At 41.4% G+C, this 22,081-nt stretch overlaps 1 protein-coding gene across 2 annotated transcripts in view; it reads right to left on the bottom strand.

Annotated features, from left to right (window-relative positions):
* Positions 1 to 1,469: 1,469 nt before the first annotated feature.
* Positions 1,470 to 22,081, bottom strand: part of LOC120796788 (rab11 family-interacting protein 2) — a 91,822-nt gene continuing 71,210 nt past the window's right edge. For both annotated transcript variants that reach the window (XM_040139856.1, XM_040139857.1), the window contains exon 7: positions 1,470 to 1,694. In XM_040139856.1, the coding sequence (XP_039995790.1) occupies positions 1,591 to 1,694 (104 nt within the window). In that variant the 3' untranslated portion in view covers positions 1,470 to 1,590. The remainder of the gene's footprint in view (positions 1,695 to 22,081) is intronic.

Here is a 22,081-nt window from a genome sequence, read left to right as displayed (position 1 = left end):
AGAGGAGTGCTCGTTTTTCACTTGATTCACATCTGTTTTCTTTCAGAATGAAGGTACATCTTGTTTGCCGCACTTGCTATGTATAACATTTTGAAATGTCATTTCAGAAACGTTGAGGGACACTCTTAGCAGATGTCTTTCTTGCTTATTGCCTCCAGATTATCATGTTTACATATGTCTACGGGAAACATTACTACATTTGTTAGGCCACTATTTTGCTATAGATTTCTGATGTGTTGTGAAATCAGATTTGAGCAAAATGGCTGCAGGACAGGACCACGCTCTGTTCTCGGTGAAGACATCTCCATTCTAATTATCACGTTTACTTCAGATTGGTTGACTGTGCTGCTGATAAAGAAAGTTCACCTGGCCTCAATTAACTATATTTATCTCAGATTATCCCTCCGTGAGATTTCTGCTCTGGCAAAAAGATTAGCATTATTAAGAGTCACATATGCAGGATGAATACATTTTCAGACAAAGTAACATCTCTTAAGGATGAGAAATTAAATCAATGAAGTGGGAATCAAAAGGAAGCAGCTGCATGTTCTTGGGATTCTCCGCCAGCGCACATTTTTCCCCCCCTTCTGCTGTCATATCATAGTTTACATCCACTGACATGCTCTTTTCATTTCGACAACAAATTCAATTTGATAATAACTTTTATCTCAAGTTATCTACAATCGAATTTGTTCACCAAAACATGGCAGTGCTGAGGTTTACTTAAAATTGCAATTTGGATTTGCAGTGCTGTGGCACGTATGAAAATTTACAGCTGGTGTGTTCAGAAAATAATATAGAGAACATTATTAGCCTTAAATTTAGGACACAAAATAACCACACACACACCAGATAGTAGATTAGTGTGTTTACAAACTGATGTCTTTGACAGATACAGTAGAATGAGTCTCTTCAGATGTGGATCTCTTTGATGTTGGGTTAACCTCTACATTCTCTAAAATCATTTACACTGTTTAGACTGGGAAGTGTCCTGCTGCGAGGCACAACACCTGGGCTTTGAACCCATGACCTCGCATCTGAGTGCTCTTGCAGAAGCCCCTGCTGCCTCCCGGTTAGCTGGAGGATCAGCGCGGACAGACAGGCCCAAAACTCTTCATTTCCTGTTTCGCCTGCAACCAACCCTTCCCAACCTAAAAAAAAAAAAAAAAAAATGCTACCTGTGTTTTCAGGTAATACAATCAACATAACCAAGGTATGACCTTTATAAGGACAAGTCATGTTTTCACTGCAAATTCACAAACCGGTTTTGGGAGTAAAAGGCCAGAGGGGAAATAGAAAACGAGGGGGTTTTCAGTAATGTTCAATTTATAGCTTTTGATTTGGTCATTCCAGATATTTTTTTTATATATTCAAACATAATGGAAGAGATTTCAAAGCAATATTGTTCCAGATTTTTTCCCTTTATTGCCATTTTTGTTTTCTTAGTATTACTCTCACAGACAAAAAGGGACAAGACAGATCTGAGTTGCAGACTCATTACAGGTTAAATAGAACAGGTGTTTGTCAGCTCCAGGCTGACCTACGTGGATGAGGCCGTTTCATGTAGTCTACTTCCTCACACATTAGTCTTCAGCCAAATTGCTCTGAGTGGAAGCTTTGCTCCGCCCATCCCTCATCGTCCATCATGACCTCTCTCCCCCTTCGCGCTGCAGGCAGGGCTGGAGATAAAAAAGCTGAAAAACGGCACAAGGAATCCGAAATATTAGTGGTTGTAAATCAGCCCCCAGTGGCCTATGAATAGCAATTATCTTTTTCGCAATAATAAATCCCCCCAGTCAAAGATAAGATGGTTTCCCTTCCTAACCTGCAGTAAAAACAGCTAAGTCCTGAGCAAGCAAAAATGGGAGGGTTGCAGCAAATAAACGAGGGCTCTTTAGCTATGGATTATACTTAGTCATAAGAGAAAATATGTGGCGTGCAGTATATTGTGTATGAACTCAGAGGGAAATGGCACGTGATCACAGGACTTCGGGAATTCAGATGATCTTGAGACGCAAGCTAGAGCTCTTCTCAGCCTTATCAATACCTGCTAAACATGATTCACTTCAGTGCACAGTGACTTTCGGCTGGTAGAAGTGCTGAGATTTCTTGAAAATGCCACTGGGTGGGGGAGCGAGGTTATATTGATCTAATAGGAACATTCTTTGATTTTCATCAGGTCAGCAAAGACAAGGTTTAGCTATTTTAGAGTGCTACTCTCAACCAATTGAACTGACCATCCTTCAACCAGAACCACAAACTAACTGCTCTGCTTAGTCTTACAACTGTGAATAAGTTTGATTTACCTCTGCACTTCACTGGGATTTAGAAGACTTTATGTTCATCATCTATATAGGAGAAAAACACCACACCCAGCAGCAGTGGGTTTTTTTTTTTTCTTCTTTAAGGTGACTGAACCCTTATTCCATGTAAAGACTTACGTTAACCTCATTAAGCTCGCTCACACACTAGATACATAATTATCCCTGAGAGGATAGCCAGTGCTAATACAAATTAGAAAGATAATTAAGCTACTGAGACTGGCCACTGCATCTCCCTGAGCACCGGACCCATAGAGCCATTATGGTGAATTAGAGCCTTTGTTTACAGTCACAACAACAGCCTTTTACCAGTGGCCGTGTTTGTAAGAAGCCCCATATAACCTGGATTCAAGTTTACGGCGCTTCATTTAGTTCTGTGTGACACTCCAGTTTGGGAACATACCTGGCGCAGGTGTTTGAGATAGAACTGCAGAAGAAACACAAGATAATGGGAATTCCTTTCTTTCCTGTGTCAGGCAAGATGACTTCACGACACCCTACCTCGCTGAAAGCAAAGAACCTTGGGTCTGTTTGAGAGTAGGGCCTTTGGGCGCTCATAAAAATTCAATCTAAATAACAATTCACCTCTGTAGTGTGCAATGCATCTGGTCTTCTCTGTAACAAGGCAGTTTAGTGCCCTGCCCTGCTTACAGCTACTTCAAAGATGCCTTAAATGCCTCCTCAAGCTAGAAGAAACACTTCTCTCTCTCCCTTTGCAAATGCTCAGTCAAACAGGAACAATAAATCTGACTGATTTCTACATTCCTTTTTAGATCATATGATACCTGAACAGCAGAGTAAAAACTCAAACTGCTCCAGTCTGTGCACAACAAACACATATGAGCTGCTCAGTCTGGTCTCTCTGCAGCATCATGATTAGATCAGGGCTGGACTTTTTGGTGAAAATATGTCAAGAGAAAAGGATAAGTACACACAGCTGGATGCATTTTAGAGAGCAATTCCCTTTTGTCATAGGAAGAGCACACGCTGTATAAGGCCTAAATGAAAATGCTGTTGCATTTTAGTGCACCGAGGCAATTGTAGGGAAATTGTTGCACAGACATAAAAATGCAGCAATACAGCCTGTGATGTTGAAACAGTTTTTGGCCGTGCACAGGAGCGAGTTTTCTTTTTTCTTTGCCTTCATGGTGAGGGGAGTACGAAGGAGAGGAGCACGCTGCTGGTTGTGTGCCAGCTCTGCCTCCTGCGGTTTCACGCATAACAACCTTGCATGTGCACAGCTCTAAGTAAAGCATTGATTTAAGAGGGTACTTCTTCTTTCCACAGCTTTAGCAAAACAAGCCCCTATGTTTGGATAGACCCGGTAAGCAGCTCACTGACCTGAGCAATGGGTCAGATTAAGTTAGAAACCCCCCCCCCCACACACATACACACACACCCCACACACATACACACATACACACACAACAGAACACCCCACCCCCACCCCACACCCGTCACCCCCCTCACCCCTACCTCGTTCCCTCCCTTCCTCCCTCCTCTCTTCCCTGCCGGCCCAACGCAGAATGAGGAAAGGGAAAGTGCTCTTCTGGGCAGGCGGGCCTGCCAGCCAGGTCAGGGGAGTTGCTCAGGAAAACAGGAAACTGACAAGAGAGACAAATGATAGGGCTCACCCAACCACAGGCGCTTAAGCATTTTGCCACAAAGGTTGATCATCCATAATTGCTGCAAGAGTAATACTTTAAATGATACAGGTCTTGTGAGATTTAATTTCAAAATTGGACAGTTTTGCTGAAGCAATTACCACAGCCCTGTCTATTCAGAGTTAGGTAACCTCTGTGTTTAGAGTGATCTCAGTCCAGTCTGGGATGAACCCAGGATAATAACCTATAAAGGAGCTCTTACAGTTTGTCATAAACACAGCAAACCATCTGTTTTAATCCACAATTAAAAGAAACATTAACTCTGACTATGTTTTTCTGGAAAACCACAAAGCAAACATTGTGACACGGCAACAGTCTCAACTGATATTATCTATTGACCCTGCTGAGAGACTGTTCACAATAAGTTAGTTATATATTTTCTCTGGACAAGCGGAGGGGGGATTGTGTGTGTGTGTGTGTGTGTGTGTAAGAGAGGGGAGGTGGGTTCAGAGTAGAGAAGCTGCTTTTGGCCAAAGGCAAAGATAAGCGAAGGGGAGTGGAGGTGTTGGGGGGGACACAATGGATTGAGCCAAGCAATCAGTGAGCGATCTGGGGCGGTGTTTAGTGGTGCTGTAAGATCTGCTAAACTAGCCCTAATTTCCCCTGTTGTAGGAGATGTGTGAGTTGAGGTGGAAAGGGGCAGGAGGAGGGGAGGCCTTTGGTCTGTCAGAGTGGAGTTAATCTGAACCTGGGGCAGCACGTTCACTTTTGATGGAGGCCAGAGATAGCACGTCGAGGCGGAGGAGGAGGAGGGCTGGGAGGATGAAAGATCACCCACACCTGCGAGGGGCTGCCGAAAGTTACAACTCACTCAAAGAGGCCTTTCTATCGCTGCTCCATTTGTCAAAGATGATTGGGGCAATAGCAGTGAGAGCTTCACTCCATTTCTGTTTCCACTGGTGGCTCATCACACGCACTCACTGCCATGGGATAAAGATTACACTGATTTGTCTTTTCACCAGTAAATCTTTTCCAACTGCAAATGAATTGCATACTTTCAGCTTGAGAAATAATGTGATGTCTGTCCAGAAAGCAGCTATGAATTGAGTCGTATTGTGCTCGTACACTCTAGCCCTCATTTTTTGTCAGGAAATTACACTATCACAACAAAATAAATGTAACACGCCAAATGAAAAACCAAGCAAACATAATTTTTTTTCTCCACCACACCTAATTTGATTCACCATGGCTTCTTTTTGGTTTTTGAGAAGTGTCTGTGTACGAAATCCCCCATAATCCTCTTGGAGAGAAATATGAGGCACCACCCCTTGAGGTTTGCCCTCTTTGGCCCTTGGTCTCCCTTTCATGCACTATAAGATTGATCAGTGCCATCAAGAGCTTTCGTTTAAAGCCAAACTGATTAGAGCTCCTTGCTTTCTTTGCACCATAAAACACTGAGATCCAGAGCAGTCAGTTCTGTCCCCACAGACCCCGATGTCGTAAACAATAATCATAAACAATTTTATACTGCTGCGACACAATTTCATCAGCGTTAAAATAAGGATGAACATGTTGAAATCAATAATCGTGTCAAAGTTAGAAACACCCATTTCTTAAGGCAGGTGCGAGATAAATTTTTGGTGTATTAATATGACATCCAGACCCAGCCAGTTTGTTATTGCGTTAGAGGTCGGTTACGCTGTATGTGGCGAGTAGCTGCAAATGAAGGTCCCCAATAAATATGGTAGGAGAGCATTAATCCCCCCCCTCTGTCTGTTTTATCTGGTCTTTTTGCTCTTTGCCAGGGTAATGCTCTTGCCTCAGCTGGCAGCTCAGACCACGCCGGGAGCACAGCACATCTGGATCCAAGGGCTGAGGGAGGGATTGTGTGAGTGTGTGTGTGTGTTATGTACTGTATATAGATGGAGAGCCTCTGTGTGTGTGTGTGTGTGTGTGTGTGTGTGCATGTGTGTGTGCGTGTGTGTGTGCGTGTGTGTGTGTGTGTGTGTGTGTGTGTTGGGCAGGTGGGCAGCACCACATGTATGGGCATATCCTCTCAACTATGAAGAAAATACCCTCTATGTCCCAACATGACGGGGTGAATTCCCAGGCAGAGGTAGCTGCTCGTAAACAAAAACATATGGAGGGGTAGAGAATCATAAAGATTTTGTTTCCGTTGCCCTGGAGTCCCACTGAGACTAAAGTATCAACTTAAGTCAAAGAATGAGTGTATTCTGTGAGACAGCAAATCTGTAAATTATTATCCAGACAAGGGGAACAAGTATCTCTCCTCCGGAAAACAAGGCAAGCTCCCAGTTGGGAATGAAATTGATTGTGTTCTACATGCGTATATTTTAAATGAGTCATGCTAATCGTGCACTCATGTTAACATATTGAGATGTTTTACAAGCTTGCTTTGACGTTCCTGCTAGACGCATTACCTCTCAGGATCTGGGACGGTGCAAGTGCTCCCTCTCTTCAAGACCAGCAAACTCATATGTGGAATGTTTTTGTGGAGTGTGGTTTGGATTTTCAAGCTTTTGAATTTCACTTGCAAATCAATTTCCAAATGTTCGCCTGTGCTTTCTAACTGCAAGTACTAAGAGATTGAGCTTGATGTGTACGTGAGGTGAGCGGTACCATAACCTCAAACGCTTTCTCTCAGCTATTCCAATGAGAATCTGTTCAAATATAGACAGGGGAATTGCTCGTGCCATTCATAAACAAAGCCAAATCGTTGTGTTTGATGACGGTACTAAAGGAGTCCTGTACATGCACATCGCTGGTGTTAGCGGCGGCTTGAGGCTCCTGCTGAATGGATGCGAGAGAAAATATAGGACAGAATTCCTGGCAAAGCTAACAGGTCAGGAACTATCCTCTTCATAATGGTATGGTGTTGTGAAAAATAAGTGAACCAGCAGCTCATAGATCACATTTCACGCTCAGGGCCAATTAAGATTGCTTTAAAGAACGTCAAGAGCGTTTGAACATAACCAGAGGTTAGTGATGGATCAGTCTAAACCCTTGACACAACAACTAGTGAAGTATGAGCACTCATTGCCCTGCAGTTTAGCAGCATGTGGCCAACAGCAGTCATACACATGAGTCTTGCAGTGAAAAATAATGGGTACATCTTTACACCCTCTGGCCCTTTACACCAGCAAGCCACGTCTTTGGTTATAAACTGGATGAAGTGGCGGTGTTAGCAAGAAACAACATCCGAAAGACCATGTTCCAGACTGAAACACCTGTAAGAGCCAGCATATCCTTACTTCTGTCGATGTTTTTGAAAGAGGCACCGTTTCATAGTGATTGTGAACAGCTAACTGGGGATGCTGGTGTGTGAGAAAGTGTTGCTGGGATATTTCGCCACATGGAGGGCAGACCAATTGTGTGTACAGCACCGTCTCTGCAGGGATTAGTGGTGCCATTAAGTGGCGATGAGTTGCGGTGGGGGGCCACATCCCTTGCTCCCTCATTAAATCGCTGGCAGCTGCCCTTTATCACAGCTCTGCTCCTCCACCATACTGTACCATCAGCACCCTCACAGTACCCATGGTGCCAGTCTACGACCCTTGACCTTCATGAAATCTCTTTTGGAAGCTTGAAGAAAGATAATTGCAGGCTATTATGAGGATCACACTATTTTTTTCTTACGGTTCTTACCTCTTTGTTGTTTTTTTTTTTTAAATAAAAATATTCAAAAACATAAGATTTATTGCGTGTTTTGATCACAAAGGGATTATTAAAGTTGAGAAAACTGCAGCATAGTTGCAAAAGCGGTTGAATATCAGTAACATTTTTTAACTATTTACTACACTCAGTATATTTATAGATACTGTAAATGTATGCAATTTTGTTTTTCTGTTACACTTAATTTGTTTAGTCTGGGATGTTACCCAGTGGTGGACGGTGACTAACCCCTCAGCAGGTGATGTGTGAACATGGAAACTATTGATTTGTTCTGTTCAGGCAACGACATGACAATGATCATCACAGCAAATTTATTAAGTTTTTCCAAGAACAGCCTTTTCTCATATAGACACAGCGCTCTCGCAGCTCTTTAATCCATTACCAAAATTAATCCTTTGACTTGTGTTTTAAGTGTGGATGAGGGCGAAAAAAAACAAAGACTCTATGCTCCTACATGTGTGTGTGTGCGTTCCAGACTACAATATATGAATAAATATCAAAAGGGGCCCATAAATATTCCCTGGATCTAAACAGCTTTTGAACAGAGGAGACAGAGGTGTGTTCAAGCACTACCCAGAATGCCGTGCCTGAGGCTGTAGCCGTGGGGCAGAGATGGGTTTCTCTGTGGAGAGAGGGGGGAAATAATAGGTGGGAGAGGCAGTAATGACAAGCTCTACAAGTCTTTCCGAAACGCCCACTTTTGTGAAGTTTGTCATTTCCTTAAGGCATACTTCATTTCTAGAAGCATCAGTCCTCCATTTCGAGACAGAGTTTCATTTGATTTGACTTATTTTAGAGTTAATTTGAACATAATAAAAAACCTTGATACATATACTATCTGTAAATGGAGGGTCTTTCTTTACAAAAGCATCTGACCACTTCCACTGTGATTCTTGATAAGTAGCTTAATAAAGAGACAAGACGTGAGTCCGAGGCAGTTTAGTTTCAGTAGTTTCAGTGTTGCAGAGTGCAGCAGTCCTGCCCCAGTCTTTGCCCCTGAGGCAATGGAGCTGAGGTGCGGTCTCAGAAATACAATCATACACACATGGATTTGGGGAAATTAGAGTTTCACGTAAATGTAAGCATTTACAGGTGGTAAATATCCAGTTGGATTTCACGAATGTAAAAGCTTAAGCATCACACCCGCAGGCTACGGAGCTGAGACAAGCACACACACACACACACACACCACACATTTATGTTGGAAATGATGTAGTATTCAATATTAAGCAATTCTGTTGTATATTTTCTTTCACACCTTTGGTTTGATAATCTACTACATTTTGAAACAAACACAATTTCACTGATACGCTATATGGAAATACATACTGTAATATGCAATCTATGGCAATCACCAACTCAGCTGGTGGATAAACAACTGAAATCTCTAACCTATGTCAATTTCTGATATCTGCACCATGGAATATGAGTCTAATTTCAAGGTAATTAAGATGATCTCTTTCCTATTTATTTTTTCAATATACGTGCCTTTTCAGTAATATCTTTTTCCATACATCACCCCTGGAAATAGTTAAATCAAATTTGTACCCCTTGAATTGAGTATATCACAAAACTGATTGCATCTGCAAATCCACCTATTTTCTGGGGTTTGACTTTAGTCATGCTTCGTGTAATTACATCACCGAGGACGGCGACGACGTTTGAGACAACAGAATTACATCGATACTGGCTGAAGTAATCGCTCATGCACAGTGTTAAAGTTTCTGCTGCTGCCTGAAGTTTGCGACTCTTTCATTGTAGTGGAACAGAGATTGCAAAAGATGATTGCTGCCACTCAGCCCCTCAAATTTGTTATTGAGTGCGTTGCCATTACCTGGAGAGCCGCGGCAGTTAAAAGGGAATAACAGCCATAATGGAGATCTCTATCCAAGGTTACATATCTGATCAAGGGGCTTTAAAGATCAAACAGTCGGCCAAACATTTGGCATTCCTCACAGAGTTTCTTTTGATGTTGTGGACTGCCTCTCTTCAAAGGTGTTGTCTTCATATCACCATGAAGATGTAAACATTATTACTGTTAATCCATTTGGTCATATTCTGTTTGCTTTCAGGGCAGAGCCATATTCATTTTATGCAGAACAGTCCAAATAAAGGCTCCGATCACTAACCAATCATAACATTGTTTAAAAAGTGAAAATGTATAAAATATGTAGGAATCACAAGGTGTAGCTGCAGAGCTAAATGCCATTTGCTATACTGGAGCTTTCTTAGGGAAGCAGTTCCAGAAAAAAAATGTTGTGTGTTAGCTCACTTGTAATACTTACAGTTCAGTCTGCAAATAAAAAATGATCCCTTCCAGTTGGAGAAAATCTTGCAGAAATTTGATAACAATGTTAGATTTTTCTAAAAAATATTTGGCCATTTTTACTCACAGGTGGCAGGTTATTATAACAGCCATGATTTTCATTGAATGCACTATTAAAACCTGCCTAACCACTCTTGAAATAAGTACATTTACTCTGCACAAATGTTAACAAATGAAAAAACTGCAATAATGTACATTTTGACAGAAATATCTTTGATTTGGCTTGCGCCACCTTGGTTCTGTTCAGATGGAAGCAGCTATTATCTGGCAAATGATGTCTGAAATGCTGAGAATATTAATGATGACTGTAACGCACGCCCAATCACTTCCCTGGAAAAATTATAGAGGATTATTTCTGAAAGGCAGAAAAACATGCCGCTTATTAAATCATTTCTCATCCCCCCCTTTTTCATGCTTTTCATGGGTGGTCAACAGTAATCAGTTTACCGTCTGGCTCTTTCAGGGTGTTAAGACATCCACTTTTCATTTGCACAAACAGTATGATAGTTTCAAGCACCCATTTATATTAATCCCCCTTAAAGTTTTGTGCAGTCCCTCTAGAAAAAAACAAACCACCCACTTTTAATCTGAAACCTATGTTTTTTTTTTTTTTTTGTGAAAAAGGATTTACCCATAATTCTCATTGCCTGCATCCCTTCCCCCCCTTTGCAGAATACACATCTGCACCCTTTTTGCGCACACACATGCGCTGACGCACACACAAACACACACTGTATAATTTATAAAGCCTAAGCTCTTTCAATACTCCAAAATGCCAGATAAACTTTTCTCATTTGCTCCTAATTTGGTCACGCAAGATAATGCCAACATCTGAAGGCTTTTTAAACTGCTTTTTAAAATGCATTCCTGAAAGGAGCTGGCACTGGCACCTCTGCACCTTGTCAGCTCCAATAATTATTTCCAATCCGGAGCTAGCCCTTAATGTGCTGATTAATCCAGCCCTCTCCTTGCTGTGAGATGCATTCAGCTCCATTAATTTTTCAAAAAGGCCTCACTCTCTTTTGCTGGGAGCCCTGCAGATGTCAGGGCTGTGGCGGAGAAAGCCATTAGAAGTTAACACCTCCTACTCCCCAGAGACTGGCATGGACTTTACCATCCCTGATTCTAATGCCAAGCAGCCGCATTAAGGGTGTCAGCTGCCAAGCCTGGCATTCCCTGAACTTGGACATCACCATCTAAGTACCATCCCCCCCGAAATAAAAATGCCTAATAAGAGTGGTTTCAAGAAACCAACATAATGAGAAACAAGACGATGACGCGCTCAGCCTCTACAAGCCCCCTACAAGCAGTGTCAACATCTTGGGAATATTCAGGATTTGTGGAGATTCTCATTTCCTGTGTCACTGTTCTTATCCATACTCCCAGCTCAGAGATTCCTAGCCAGGTTTCAGATCAGCCTCTGTGAAAATGCCCTTTAGAACAACTTGCTAACCACTGTGTTCAAATTCAAAGCGATTTGAAATCTGTGCTCCAACCTCCTCTCACTCCAGAGCTTTGTGCGGCTCCCCCCCTATGCAGACTGGTTACAAGCTGTCTCAATTGAGGAAATCCCCCCCTTCAACCAGCTTTTATCTGCCGATAGGTAGGTGAATGGTGGAAATTAGGATTCCTGGAGAGACTTGGGATGGAGAGAATAGAAACAAAGACTTCCCCATGTCGGGAACCGATGTCTCTTTTTCCACTGCTTTTCCCTTTCATCCCAAGGGCTCCTGTCAGACAGAGGGAAGGAGAACGAGAGCACATATAATACCTTTTAAGAGGCTGCCAGTTCGCTCCCATGCGATAAGCTCTGCTCGAATCACAATGGAGTTTTAGGACCCTACAGTCACCCTACTGTAGGTCTGAGAACACACTCCAACATACACATCAACACTGATATGCAAGCTGCATTGAAATATAGCACTGTGGCTAATTAGACATACAATATTGGATCCATTTTACACTAAAAGCTCTCTTTCCTTGTGATGATCTCATCCAAATCATCTTAAGACGCTGACTATAGCCTCTTAAGTAGTGATATAGCAAAGAAACATTTCAACTTTAGCACTCAAACACAAAATCATCCGTCTACACCACAATGTTTAGGTTGCCAATATGGAAGTGTATAACTCAACTCAGCATTGGAGATACCGTGTATACATTATTTGTACACAATCCCCGCTGCGAGGTATTCAAAAATCTGTATAAACAGAGGCAGTGTCAAAATCCCAGCCCTTTTGAATGTTAATGAAACGGAGGTGTTAGGATGTCAGAAATCTGTCCAGTAATGATAACAGTACAACTCCTGTTTACACTTAGCATGCTTCAGCTCCCAAAACCCAAAGTGCAGCCTCATTTACGTGCTAATGTGGGGAGGCAGATAAAGGACGGAGGAGCGATCACATGCCCTGTCAGAGAGTCACCCTTTGAACCATCCCTCATGCCGGTGAAGAGTGGGGAAATTAAAGAGCCTCAGCAGGTTTACCACCTTTCAAACACAACTCACACTCCACTCAAGTCCTCACATTTGTGACAGAGAGAAAAATAACTGCGTAACTGCCTTAATACACATACACACAAGCTTTCATTGCAGGAGTTCACTGTCATGCTTCTATATGGGAGATTTTCTTTGACAATTAATCCAAATGATTGTTTGGATGGAACAGAATTAGGTTGAGGTTGATGTAATGTACATGACAGAGCCAAACACAGCCATACTTTGTATGAGGAATCAAGTACATACCACTACATTAAATGCTTTTTGATGTCATATAGGCAGACTGCTCCCAGATTGTTGGACAGGTTGGCTTGCTAACAAGCTAATTTAAATTTCTGCTTACCTAACAGTGACTGAAATGACCAGTTTCACAAGAACAATTCTGAAAAACAAATAATTTACTGTTCAAGGTAAGAACTGCACCTAGCCACATTTCCTTAAAGCTGCTCTAATAAATATTTTTACAGAAACAACGGGTCGAATGATAAGTGTTACGCGTAATTCGTGAGATTACACGTAATGTGAAAGGGGTCGCTCATAGTGATGAACCCACAGAGAATTAGTACGTCTCCACATTTCCCCTCAGCTCTGAGGTGTGTTATAGCTACTTTCAGCTCATTGTTTTGGTTTTACGGCTCACAGCTTTAACGTTTTGTTCAGTCTCACTGCTCACATCAACCTTGTTCCCAGCTGTTTTCAGTGAAAAGGGACTATGCGCTACCTAAGCAGCACCAAACAGTAGACAGACAAAGTTAGCAAGCAGCCGCTGACTGTAGTGGAGCATTTCACTGCTAAAGTGCCAGATATTTTTCGAAGGAGTTAGTAGAGACTATAACAGCACTAAAACGAGAGTGAATATTGAACTTACATTCATCAGGTGCAAGAAACACAACTCTTCATAAATGGTAATGTTGCTCTATATCTGCTGAAAGTGTAAACAAGCAACTGTTTGCTTAGATGTTCACCAACAACTTTATTTTCCTGTTACAAGAGAAGTGGTGTGAAATTGTAAGTTGTTTATTAAAGAAGTGAAAAACTTTATTTTTCAAGAGTGAGTTCTGTAAAAGGTTTCCAAAATTGTCCACCAGAGAACAAAACACTTAATAAAGAAGAGTAAAAAACATGCACCCTCCCAAGACTTTCTTAGTTTTGGTGCTAGAAGTAATGTAGTTACTAGAATTAAAAAATGACTGCTGCTTTTACTGACCTTTTGGATGACTTTTGTCTTGTCTTGAGGTATGGGAGATGAAACATTAACAGTGTAATACCAAAATGTTTTGACTGTTACAGGAAAGAACTGTGAATCAAACACTTTGTGACGCTGTCTGGATTGGTCCAGTTGAGTAAACTCCACCCATCTGGTGCCCCAAGATGGCTAAAAAAAATGAACCACTTGCTACCACTTTATGACCCTGATCTGTTTAGGGTTAAAATGAGGTAACAGAGGACTGATGGAGCATGGACGTGATCCCAGCTGCCCTGCTTTTTGGAGGAGTGGCTCTCTCAGAGCAGGAAGTGAATTCACAAGCTCCTCATGTAGCATTTAGGTGTGCTGAAGTTTTGAACAAATAGGCCTGGATGTTCTCCATCACCCTGTGCCCCAGCCCTCCTGCTAATGAGAGCAGCCAGCTAGGCCACATTAGTGGTGCTGCATTAACTGTTCCCACATGTTGCTGAAACCTAAAGTAATGCACCTGTAATTTTTCCTCTGTCCCTTAATATTTTACATTCGGGTTTAAGGTCGATGTTACTGAGTCCAAAGGGTTTGGGTGGGCCTGTGGTCACAGTTTAATACTTCTGTTCAGTTTTCATTCACACCTGCTTACAGTTTTACAGACACTGACTGCTCTGACTTATAGGTGACTGTGTAATGTGTTCACATAATTCATAATAATGCCCACATAAAAGCAAACAGCCTAACTCCGAGGTCACTTCATGCTGTAATAATTTTCCATCTGTTCGCATTAAAACTTATAATATATGATTGACTGAAAATGTACTGTACAGTCAAGAAATTTTATTTTCATCCAACTATGCATGTCTGCTGTGATTGCGGTGTTATGAAACAATGTGGTTTTGGTAACATGGTTACTTTCCTGACTCAAAAGGAAACTGCCCTCATGGTAAGATGAAGGTCTGATTTGTAAAATATTGGTTCCTTTTCCTTTAATTCCTGGAAGAGGATCAGTCTCTAAGAGGCATAAATTTTGAAGAAAATTTCAGTGTAATTATTCAGGGGAGATTTGGAACAGTGAAACATTAAGGCCGTTATCCCATGTATTATGCAGGGAATTAACAGCTAGAGAGCTATCTGCATTTGGCAAGAGGAACTAAGTAAATACCCCAAATGGATGAACCAGACAACCTAGAATCACAGTAAATGCAGTCATTAAACTTCCCTGCATTTTCATTAACTGTTGGGAGCTGTGTTATTGCCCAGGTTCACTGTTTCTCCTCTGGGATACTGTAAGTGGTAACGTGCATCAGTACGGATTGTACTGATGTTACGATGCATAAAACAATAACAATACTGTGAAATCAGCAAAGGTACTATGAATTTGCTTTTCCTCTTTCTTTCTTTCATTTGGGGATATTTTGGCGGCGACAACAAAAAATGAACCCCCAATGGCTGGAGTTCAGAGAAGGGGCAGGCCAGATTGCGAAAGAATTGCTTTGAGTGGTGGATCGGCATTGCAGGAATTTTTTAATTTCCTGTTACTCAATAATTCTACTCTAGTTAGGTTCTTGGACAACATCCTGCACTGTACCTTGTCTGATCAGTTCAATCCATTGGACAGATGCAGGGGAAACATGCTTTAATCCTTTATCACTGGTCCGCGACATGGTGGCCCTGTGTGACTGGCCTGGCAGGTAGGAGACTGGGCGTAGTTATTTGGGAGGCTGTCGGACAATGTGGTCACGCTCAGTGATGTCACACACTGGGGACATACCCCAACACCCCTCCAACCCCTCAGTGTACAAGTGATTATTTTATCCTTCAGGCTCTTTATGAGCTCACGGTGATAAACGGGAACGATTCTGCTGTCTTTTACTGGGGAAATAAAGAAAACAGTCAGATGAAAAGTAGAACGAAACAAGCGGTAAGTGCTTTACAGTGGGGGCGTTGACTTCCAGGCCTCCGGGGCTGTGGAGCTGGTTTTCTGAAGAGGCTCTTCCCCCCCTCAACCCCCAGCCCGCCACCCTCCCCACTGTGCGCTCGTCATGGCTGTTCAGGGTCAAATAAATCACCTGCCATCGCAGGTGCTGACCTGTTGTTTATTAGTAAATGTCTAAAGGACAAGGTTTGAGAGTGGGAGGAGTTGGAGAGAGGTAGTCAAGGGGTTAAAGCACTAGTCTCAGGTCTTAAGGTTGATTTAGCAGCCCCTCTGGGAGGCTGCTGTACTACCCTGAAGAAATGAATGCCAATAAAGCCTGCAGTGACTGATGTTTGAGAGAGTCTTAATTGTCTTGTTAAAAAGAAAGACTATGGTATGTAGGAAGGAAACGTGCTCTGTGAGTTTTCATAGCAAAAATAAACTATACATTAACACGTTATGAAGACATTTCAGCTGAAAAATGCTACTGTCAAACTTCTTTTGTATTTGACAACAATGGCAGAAAAAAAAAATCTTGCACAGTGAAAAACGTGAAGATATGCACAGCATTCTAAAGGTTGAAAAATCTCTCCATCTATGGTTTTTAACCACTGTTTCAGAATAAATACTAATTGACAGTTAGGAGATACATGGTTTTCATCCATCAGTATTTTGTATAAGAAACTATTCTACTCCATTTAATCATGTCATGTGTTTAAATGGTGGAGGATTATGAAGGGATTATTTGATGAGAACGCTGACTTCCAGAAATGACAGACGCAGATGAGAATGTGCAAAATTACTTCCATCATTGCTTCATAACTGAAACAATAAAGGACTATGTAGTATAACACCTGAGACAAGCCAGGACTGACAACAGAGCCTGATCTTCAGCTATCTAATAAATTACACTACTCTCTCTTCACTCTTGACTTAGCTTCATGAAGCATGTGAGTTTGGAAAAGACCAAAGCACTGGAGGCCTTGGCATAACATTCACGCTGCCACCATCCAACAATGACTGGCACCTTCCACCAAAGGTAAGTCAACCTTAAAATTTTTGAATTAAAATGATTGTCTAAACATTTATACACTCAATTTCTGTGTACATACGCCTTTGTCTAGACGATGCGTTGCCATAAAGCTGGCAAAACAACATTAGTCTGTGAGAGCGGTGCAAAATATCGGTATCAAATGATGTCATCTGCCCATGTAATGTAAAGCTAAGATTGAGCTCGATCAATTAGGATTTGCAGCGGAGCAGAAAATAGCTTATGACAGAGCTAAGGTGGAGGAATGTATGAGGAAAAACAAACTTTTCCTCTGACACACACTCTCTACCTTTGCAGAGTCACAATGCAGGCAGACTAAATGCATTCATGTACTTACTATGGAAAATATGACACAAGTCTTCTTCATATGTGTTAAAGTGAGACCGTGTATAAAATGTCTTGTAAATAACAATGTCAGGGGATTGACAGTTGCACATATTAATTTGCAGTGATGTCTACAGTTCTGGATTTTTTATACCAGGCAAAACACCACTGACTCCATTAACAACCTCCTTAGGGCAAGTAAAGTACCTTGAGAGAAAATTAAATTTTGCCTCTCATACCCCAAAAGAAATTTGATTAAGTGCCTTCTAGTTGTTCCACATCAGTCTAACGCAACATAAACTTAGACTACCTGTTAGTTTGGTCTGTCTTTTGGATTTTGTATAATGTCTGGTTTCACTCGGTCAGGTAAGGTATTGCCTCAGTTCTGGTCACATCTGATCTACTTGAGGTGCCCATGTGAGCGACTATCAGAGCATGCTGAGGTTTGACTACAGGAGTGCTACCCCGCTGTCCACCATCTTCCGTTCACCTGAACACTGGACAGGCTAGAAACCCCAAAGAGGAAGACTTAATACAACACCCGTTTAGCTACAAACGTGTATCCTGACATTGATTTCTCAGGACTTGAAACAGGTTATGCTTGTAACAAAACTAGAACTAAAAACTACAAATAATTCACAGTTACTGTGTAAATTGAGGGTAAGTATAAAGTGTAAAGTAACGATTTTTTGGAAACAACTTAATTGCTGTGTTGTATCACTGTTGATACTAACTACTGAGTTCTTCTGTTTACCTTAAACACACCACAGCTGCTACTGCAGGATATATATATATATGTGTATGAATATATGTATGAATATAAATATATCTTTATATATCTTTACACACACACACATATATATATATATATATATATATATATATATATATATATATACATATTTACACACACACATATATATGTATATATACACATAAAAGCAATATATAGTGCTTTTATGTAAAATTGTGAATTGGTTAAAATTCTGAAATACTTTGTTAATCTTAGTGTATAAATGATTCTGAAATATTTCAGTCTCCATCTCACAAAATGGCAGAGAAGAAAAACAAGGTTTGTAAAAAATATGTTACAGTGTCGTTTTATTTTGTGTCAGTTCTAAATTTATAGTGACACTGCTGGGAGTACATAGTGTACTACTTATAGCGAGGGAACACTCTCTTAAAAAATATGTAAATTATGACCCTCTGTAAGCTGAGGCTGAAGCAGAGGCATAGTTGAGGCTTCATAGTCTACAGTCACATCAGTGAACCTGTAGAGTTGATCTTTTCATAGCCTATAATTTGTAGCAGATATTATCAGTATGGATATCAGTGTGTCAGAGTGAGTTAAATCATGAATCAGTTAGGATGACTTATTACCTGCTCAATCTGACTAATCACCTTGATCTGCTTTCAAAAACACTGTCTCTAACAGAAAACTTCCTCTCTGTAAGCAAGTCTGTACAGCGGGTCATTCCCAGAGACAGCTCGAATCATGTTTGTTATTCAGCAAGAGGCTGAGAGCCAAGGCTTGACGGGCAGGTGTAATAAACCAGGGAGTTGAGATGTCACCCATGGGTGCAGCCTAGGGCAAATAAGGCCTAGTAAGTATCTAAGGATTCCTTGGCTATAATGTAACTCTTTGTTCAAGTCGTACTGCAGAAATAGGAAATATGTTCATGCTTGACGTGTTCTTGTAATACCAGGGTAATGAGTGTCAAAAAGCAATGGCTATTCCAAATACCTTTTGGCATCATGCGTCACTTTGGTGTCAAAACCACAATCCAAACACAGGTGCAGCTGTAATTGTTTCACTTTAGAATATGTGATTTACAGTACATCTGCAGTGAGCTTTGAAGTGTAGGAAACATAAATATTACTTATTAGTCATTTTCCACATCAACAGATTTTTTTTTTTTTTATCAAGGGATGTTCTATGCATAGCTGTCTGCCAGAAGAACAGGATAAACTTTAGATTAAATCAGTTTGAAGGTGTTTATAATTTATTACATGAATAGTACCTGTCTACTACAACAGTTAACGGCAGCCTGCTTTTCTTAATGTCACAGACATACCAGTATGTGTGAATGATCAATTAACGACAGACTCATTTTTGAACAATTGCATAAACATGTCAGACAGCATTTTTTTTTTCCCTATGTATATTACCACGACACTAACTCATCTTTCCATGTTTTTTTATCTACCCTATTTAAGGGGGGCGGGGTACACTCTACAATGCTAAATGCTGTTAATCCTGGCCCCAGGCTTCAGACAACAGAAATACAAATTTGCAGCTGCCTTAATTACCGGATTTCAAAAACAAACAATAAATCTGCCTTAGATAGAGATGCTGGTGGAAAACAAACAACCTCTGGGTTTACAGATGGTTATCGCCATATTCTGATGTCTTAGGGAGATTAGCATAAAAGCCCCATATACTGTGGAAAAGGTCCTAGGCAGGGGTTGTGACATTTAAAAAAGGTGTAAATCATAGTGTCCTAAACTTAATTCTGTTCTTTTGAGCATTTGTTGGCAATGGCATTAACTTTTAGGGTGGTTGTTCTCTGAGTTGATACATTTGACTAAGATACGTACATCTCAGTCATTGGAACAAGGTGTGTCTGTTTCACGCACGAGTAAAACCTCTTGCAGCACAAAGATGTGCTCTGTTCTGTCCTGACCACCCGAGTATTGCAGCGCAGCTTTTGAGGTTTTGATTATATTTTATGAGTCCTAATTGAGACTGACCTGGCCCACTGTTGGCTTCATTTCATCTGAGGGAAGAAGGGCCTGGTCCTTCCTGCCAATTGGGGCACCTCGGCTGATCAGCAGGGCTGTCTGCTGACCTCCACCTTCACAGGACGGTGAAGGACACGTCTCAAGTTCATCTTCCCCTTGGGTGGTATGATTCTCAGTTTACCTCCACCTGTCTGCTGGGGCCAGCTTCTCCCTTCACCCCTCGCCCTCCAGCTACTCTGTGAGACTACTTAACATACCCCACTCAGCTCCTTTTACAGCTCTTAAACAAAACTCTGCCATTATTTACCAACACTAGTTAGGGAAAAGCACCGCTTTAAAGTCTAGTTAAAGCATCATTTTAACATTTGGGAGCTTGTGTTTTATAATAGGATGTTGCTTTGAATGAACTTAAACCTCACACACACACACACACACATATATATATATATACACAGATATACAGATATATATATATATATATATATATATATATATATATATATTAGCCCAGAACAAAGCAACACTAAGTACTTTTTTCACTCTGAAGTCCAGTGGCTGTTGCTCTCTTTAGGTAGTAACATAAGAATGTGAACCTAACCCTTTATTAAACTGCAGATTGCTCATTGTTTGTATAACCCCAAAGTGACTCCAGAGTCACATTTGTTCTCTAGGCCTCTGTACAGCAGAAAATGGCCGCTGCATGACCAGATCCTCTTTGATGCAATAATGAAAACAAATGAGTGTAACATGATAATATATTGAGGAGCGCCGCAGTTTCAAAGCTGACATCACAGGGAATTGAGGTGCAACCAGGGAAACACTAAGCTATGTTTGTCATCACTCTTGACATTGTCTCTTGCACAAATTATTTCCTCCAGTTCACTTCAGAGTATTAGTCTTCTTAGGGGTTCAATTAATCAAAGGAAGCACAGTTCCACATGCCTCTGCAGGGCGACTCTGACTGACCCCACCATCACTGTAGACTTAAAGCCATGCTTCATTATTCTATTCCTGGATTTTTTTTTTAATGCTACAATTCACTGCTTTATTCTCTTAAGTATATACCGAAGAAAAGTGCAAATCACCTGAAAAATAAAACTTTTTAGCAACCCCAATCATTGCTTAAATAGGACCCCCTAGAAATTATGGGTATTATGGTGCTCTAAATATGGTATTAGGGCATGACCCAATTTATCATGTGTGAATTGAGTTATGGAATCCTATCCACCTTATTTCCATAAACATAATTTTATCTTTATAGACTAGCTATTACCTGCTATTTAGGTAGACTCCAAGTTATTTTCTACAAGCTCACCTGTTGTTCTCATAAGGAAATCAATGCCTCTCTCTGGCAGTATAATAACATTCCCGCTGGAGAGTAACAGCTTAATTCACTCTTATCACTTTTGGTTGTCTGGCTCCCAGTCAAGCTGGGGTCCAAGAGGTGAAATGAGTTTGGCAACCTCAACTCCAGGCGCAACAAGAGAACACACATCATGGTACAGTTAGTGGAAAAAGAGAGGGAAAATTGCCTGCATAAGCAGGATAGATAGAGTTTCATCGTCATCCCACTAAAAACGCACACTCGTCTTTGGCAGACTTCAAACACTTAATCGGCAATCATTTTTCAATGAGCCCCAGAGGAGCACATTTTAGTGCTCCACCAAACAGTCTGCTGCTTTGTGTTCTCTAATCCCTCACGGTTATGCATCATGGGGAGCCAGTGGTCGTTCTTTCGGCGGAGGTTAACCCCCACCTCCAGACTCACAGGCAAGCAGACAGACAGACCAGCAGTTCTGCTTCAGTCCTCTCTTCTACTGTCTCTCCTCTGCCTTACCCGCAACATCTGTATCCATCAGGAAACACTCACTTTCTATGGGTGCAGCCCTCAAATTAAGATTGTGTTTTGATCTGGAGGCTGGACAAAATGCAAATGAAACGTGATCCCATAAATAGCCTTCTCATCTGCCTTGTTAGGCTCCACGGCGAGGTTTCACCAGCCCCTTTGGATTGAGCCTTGCCTCTTCTGGACTTGTATCACACATGTGACTGCCTCACTTCACAAACACTCCCCCCTCCTCTCTCCCAACAAACACACACACAATCGTCTTCCCTTAACCCCTGCTTCACTCCCATCTCATCTTTTGCTTGTGTTCACAATCTGAGACATAGTGCTTGGGAAAAATCATATGCAGGGAAGCTAATAATCTAAACAGCACTTAACCTGGCCGGTAGAGAAGTGTTTTTGTGTGATGAGAAAATCTCCAGGCTCTGGCTCCGTCTCATTAATGGGAAAAGATGAGCGTTCCCCGCTGCAATTAAGAGTCAATCTCCTGCATTAACTCACCGCCCCGCGGCCACACACACAGCACAAAGACAACAGGCCATCCCCTGTCACTCATTTTCCTGGGGTGAGCAGTGTGGAGAG

The sequence above is a fragment of the Xiphias gladius genome, chromosome 11 (assembly GCF_016859285.1).
Source record: "Xiphias gladius isolate SHS-SW01 ecotype Sanya breed wild chromosome 11, ASM1685928v1, whole genome shotgun sequence".
Lineage (NCBI taxonomy): Eukaryota > Metazoa > Chordata > Actinopteri > Istiophoriformes > Xiphiidae > Xiphias > Xiphias gladius.
The sequence above is the reverse complement of the archived record's forward strand: the minus strand, read 5'-3'. Positions and strand labels throughout refer to the sequence as shown.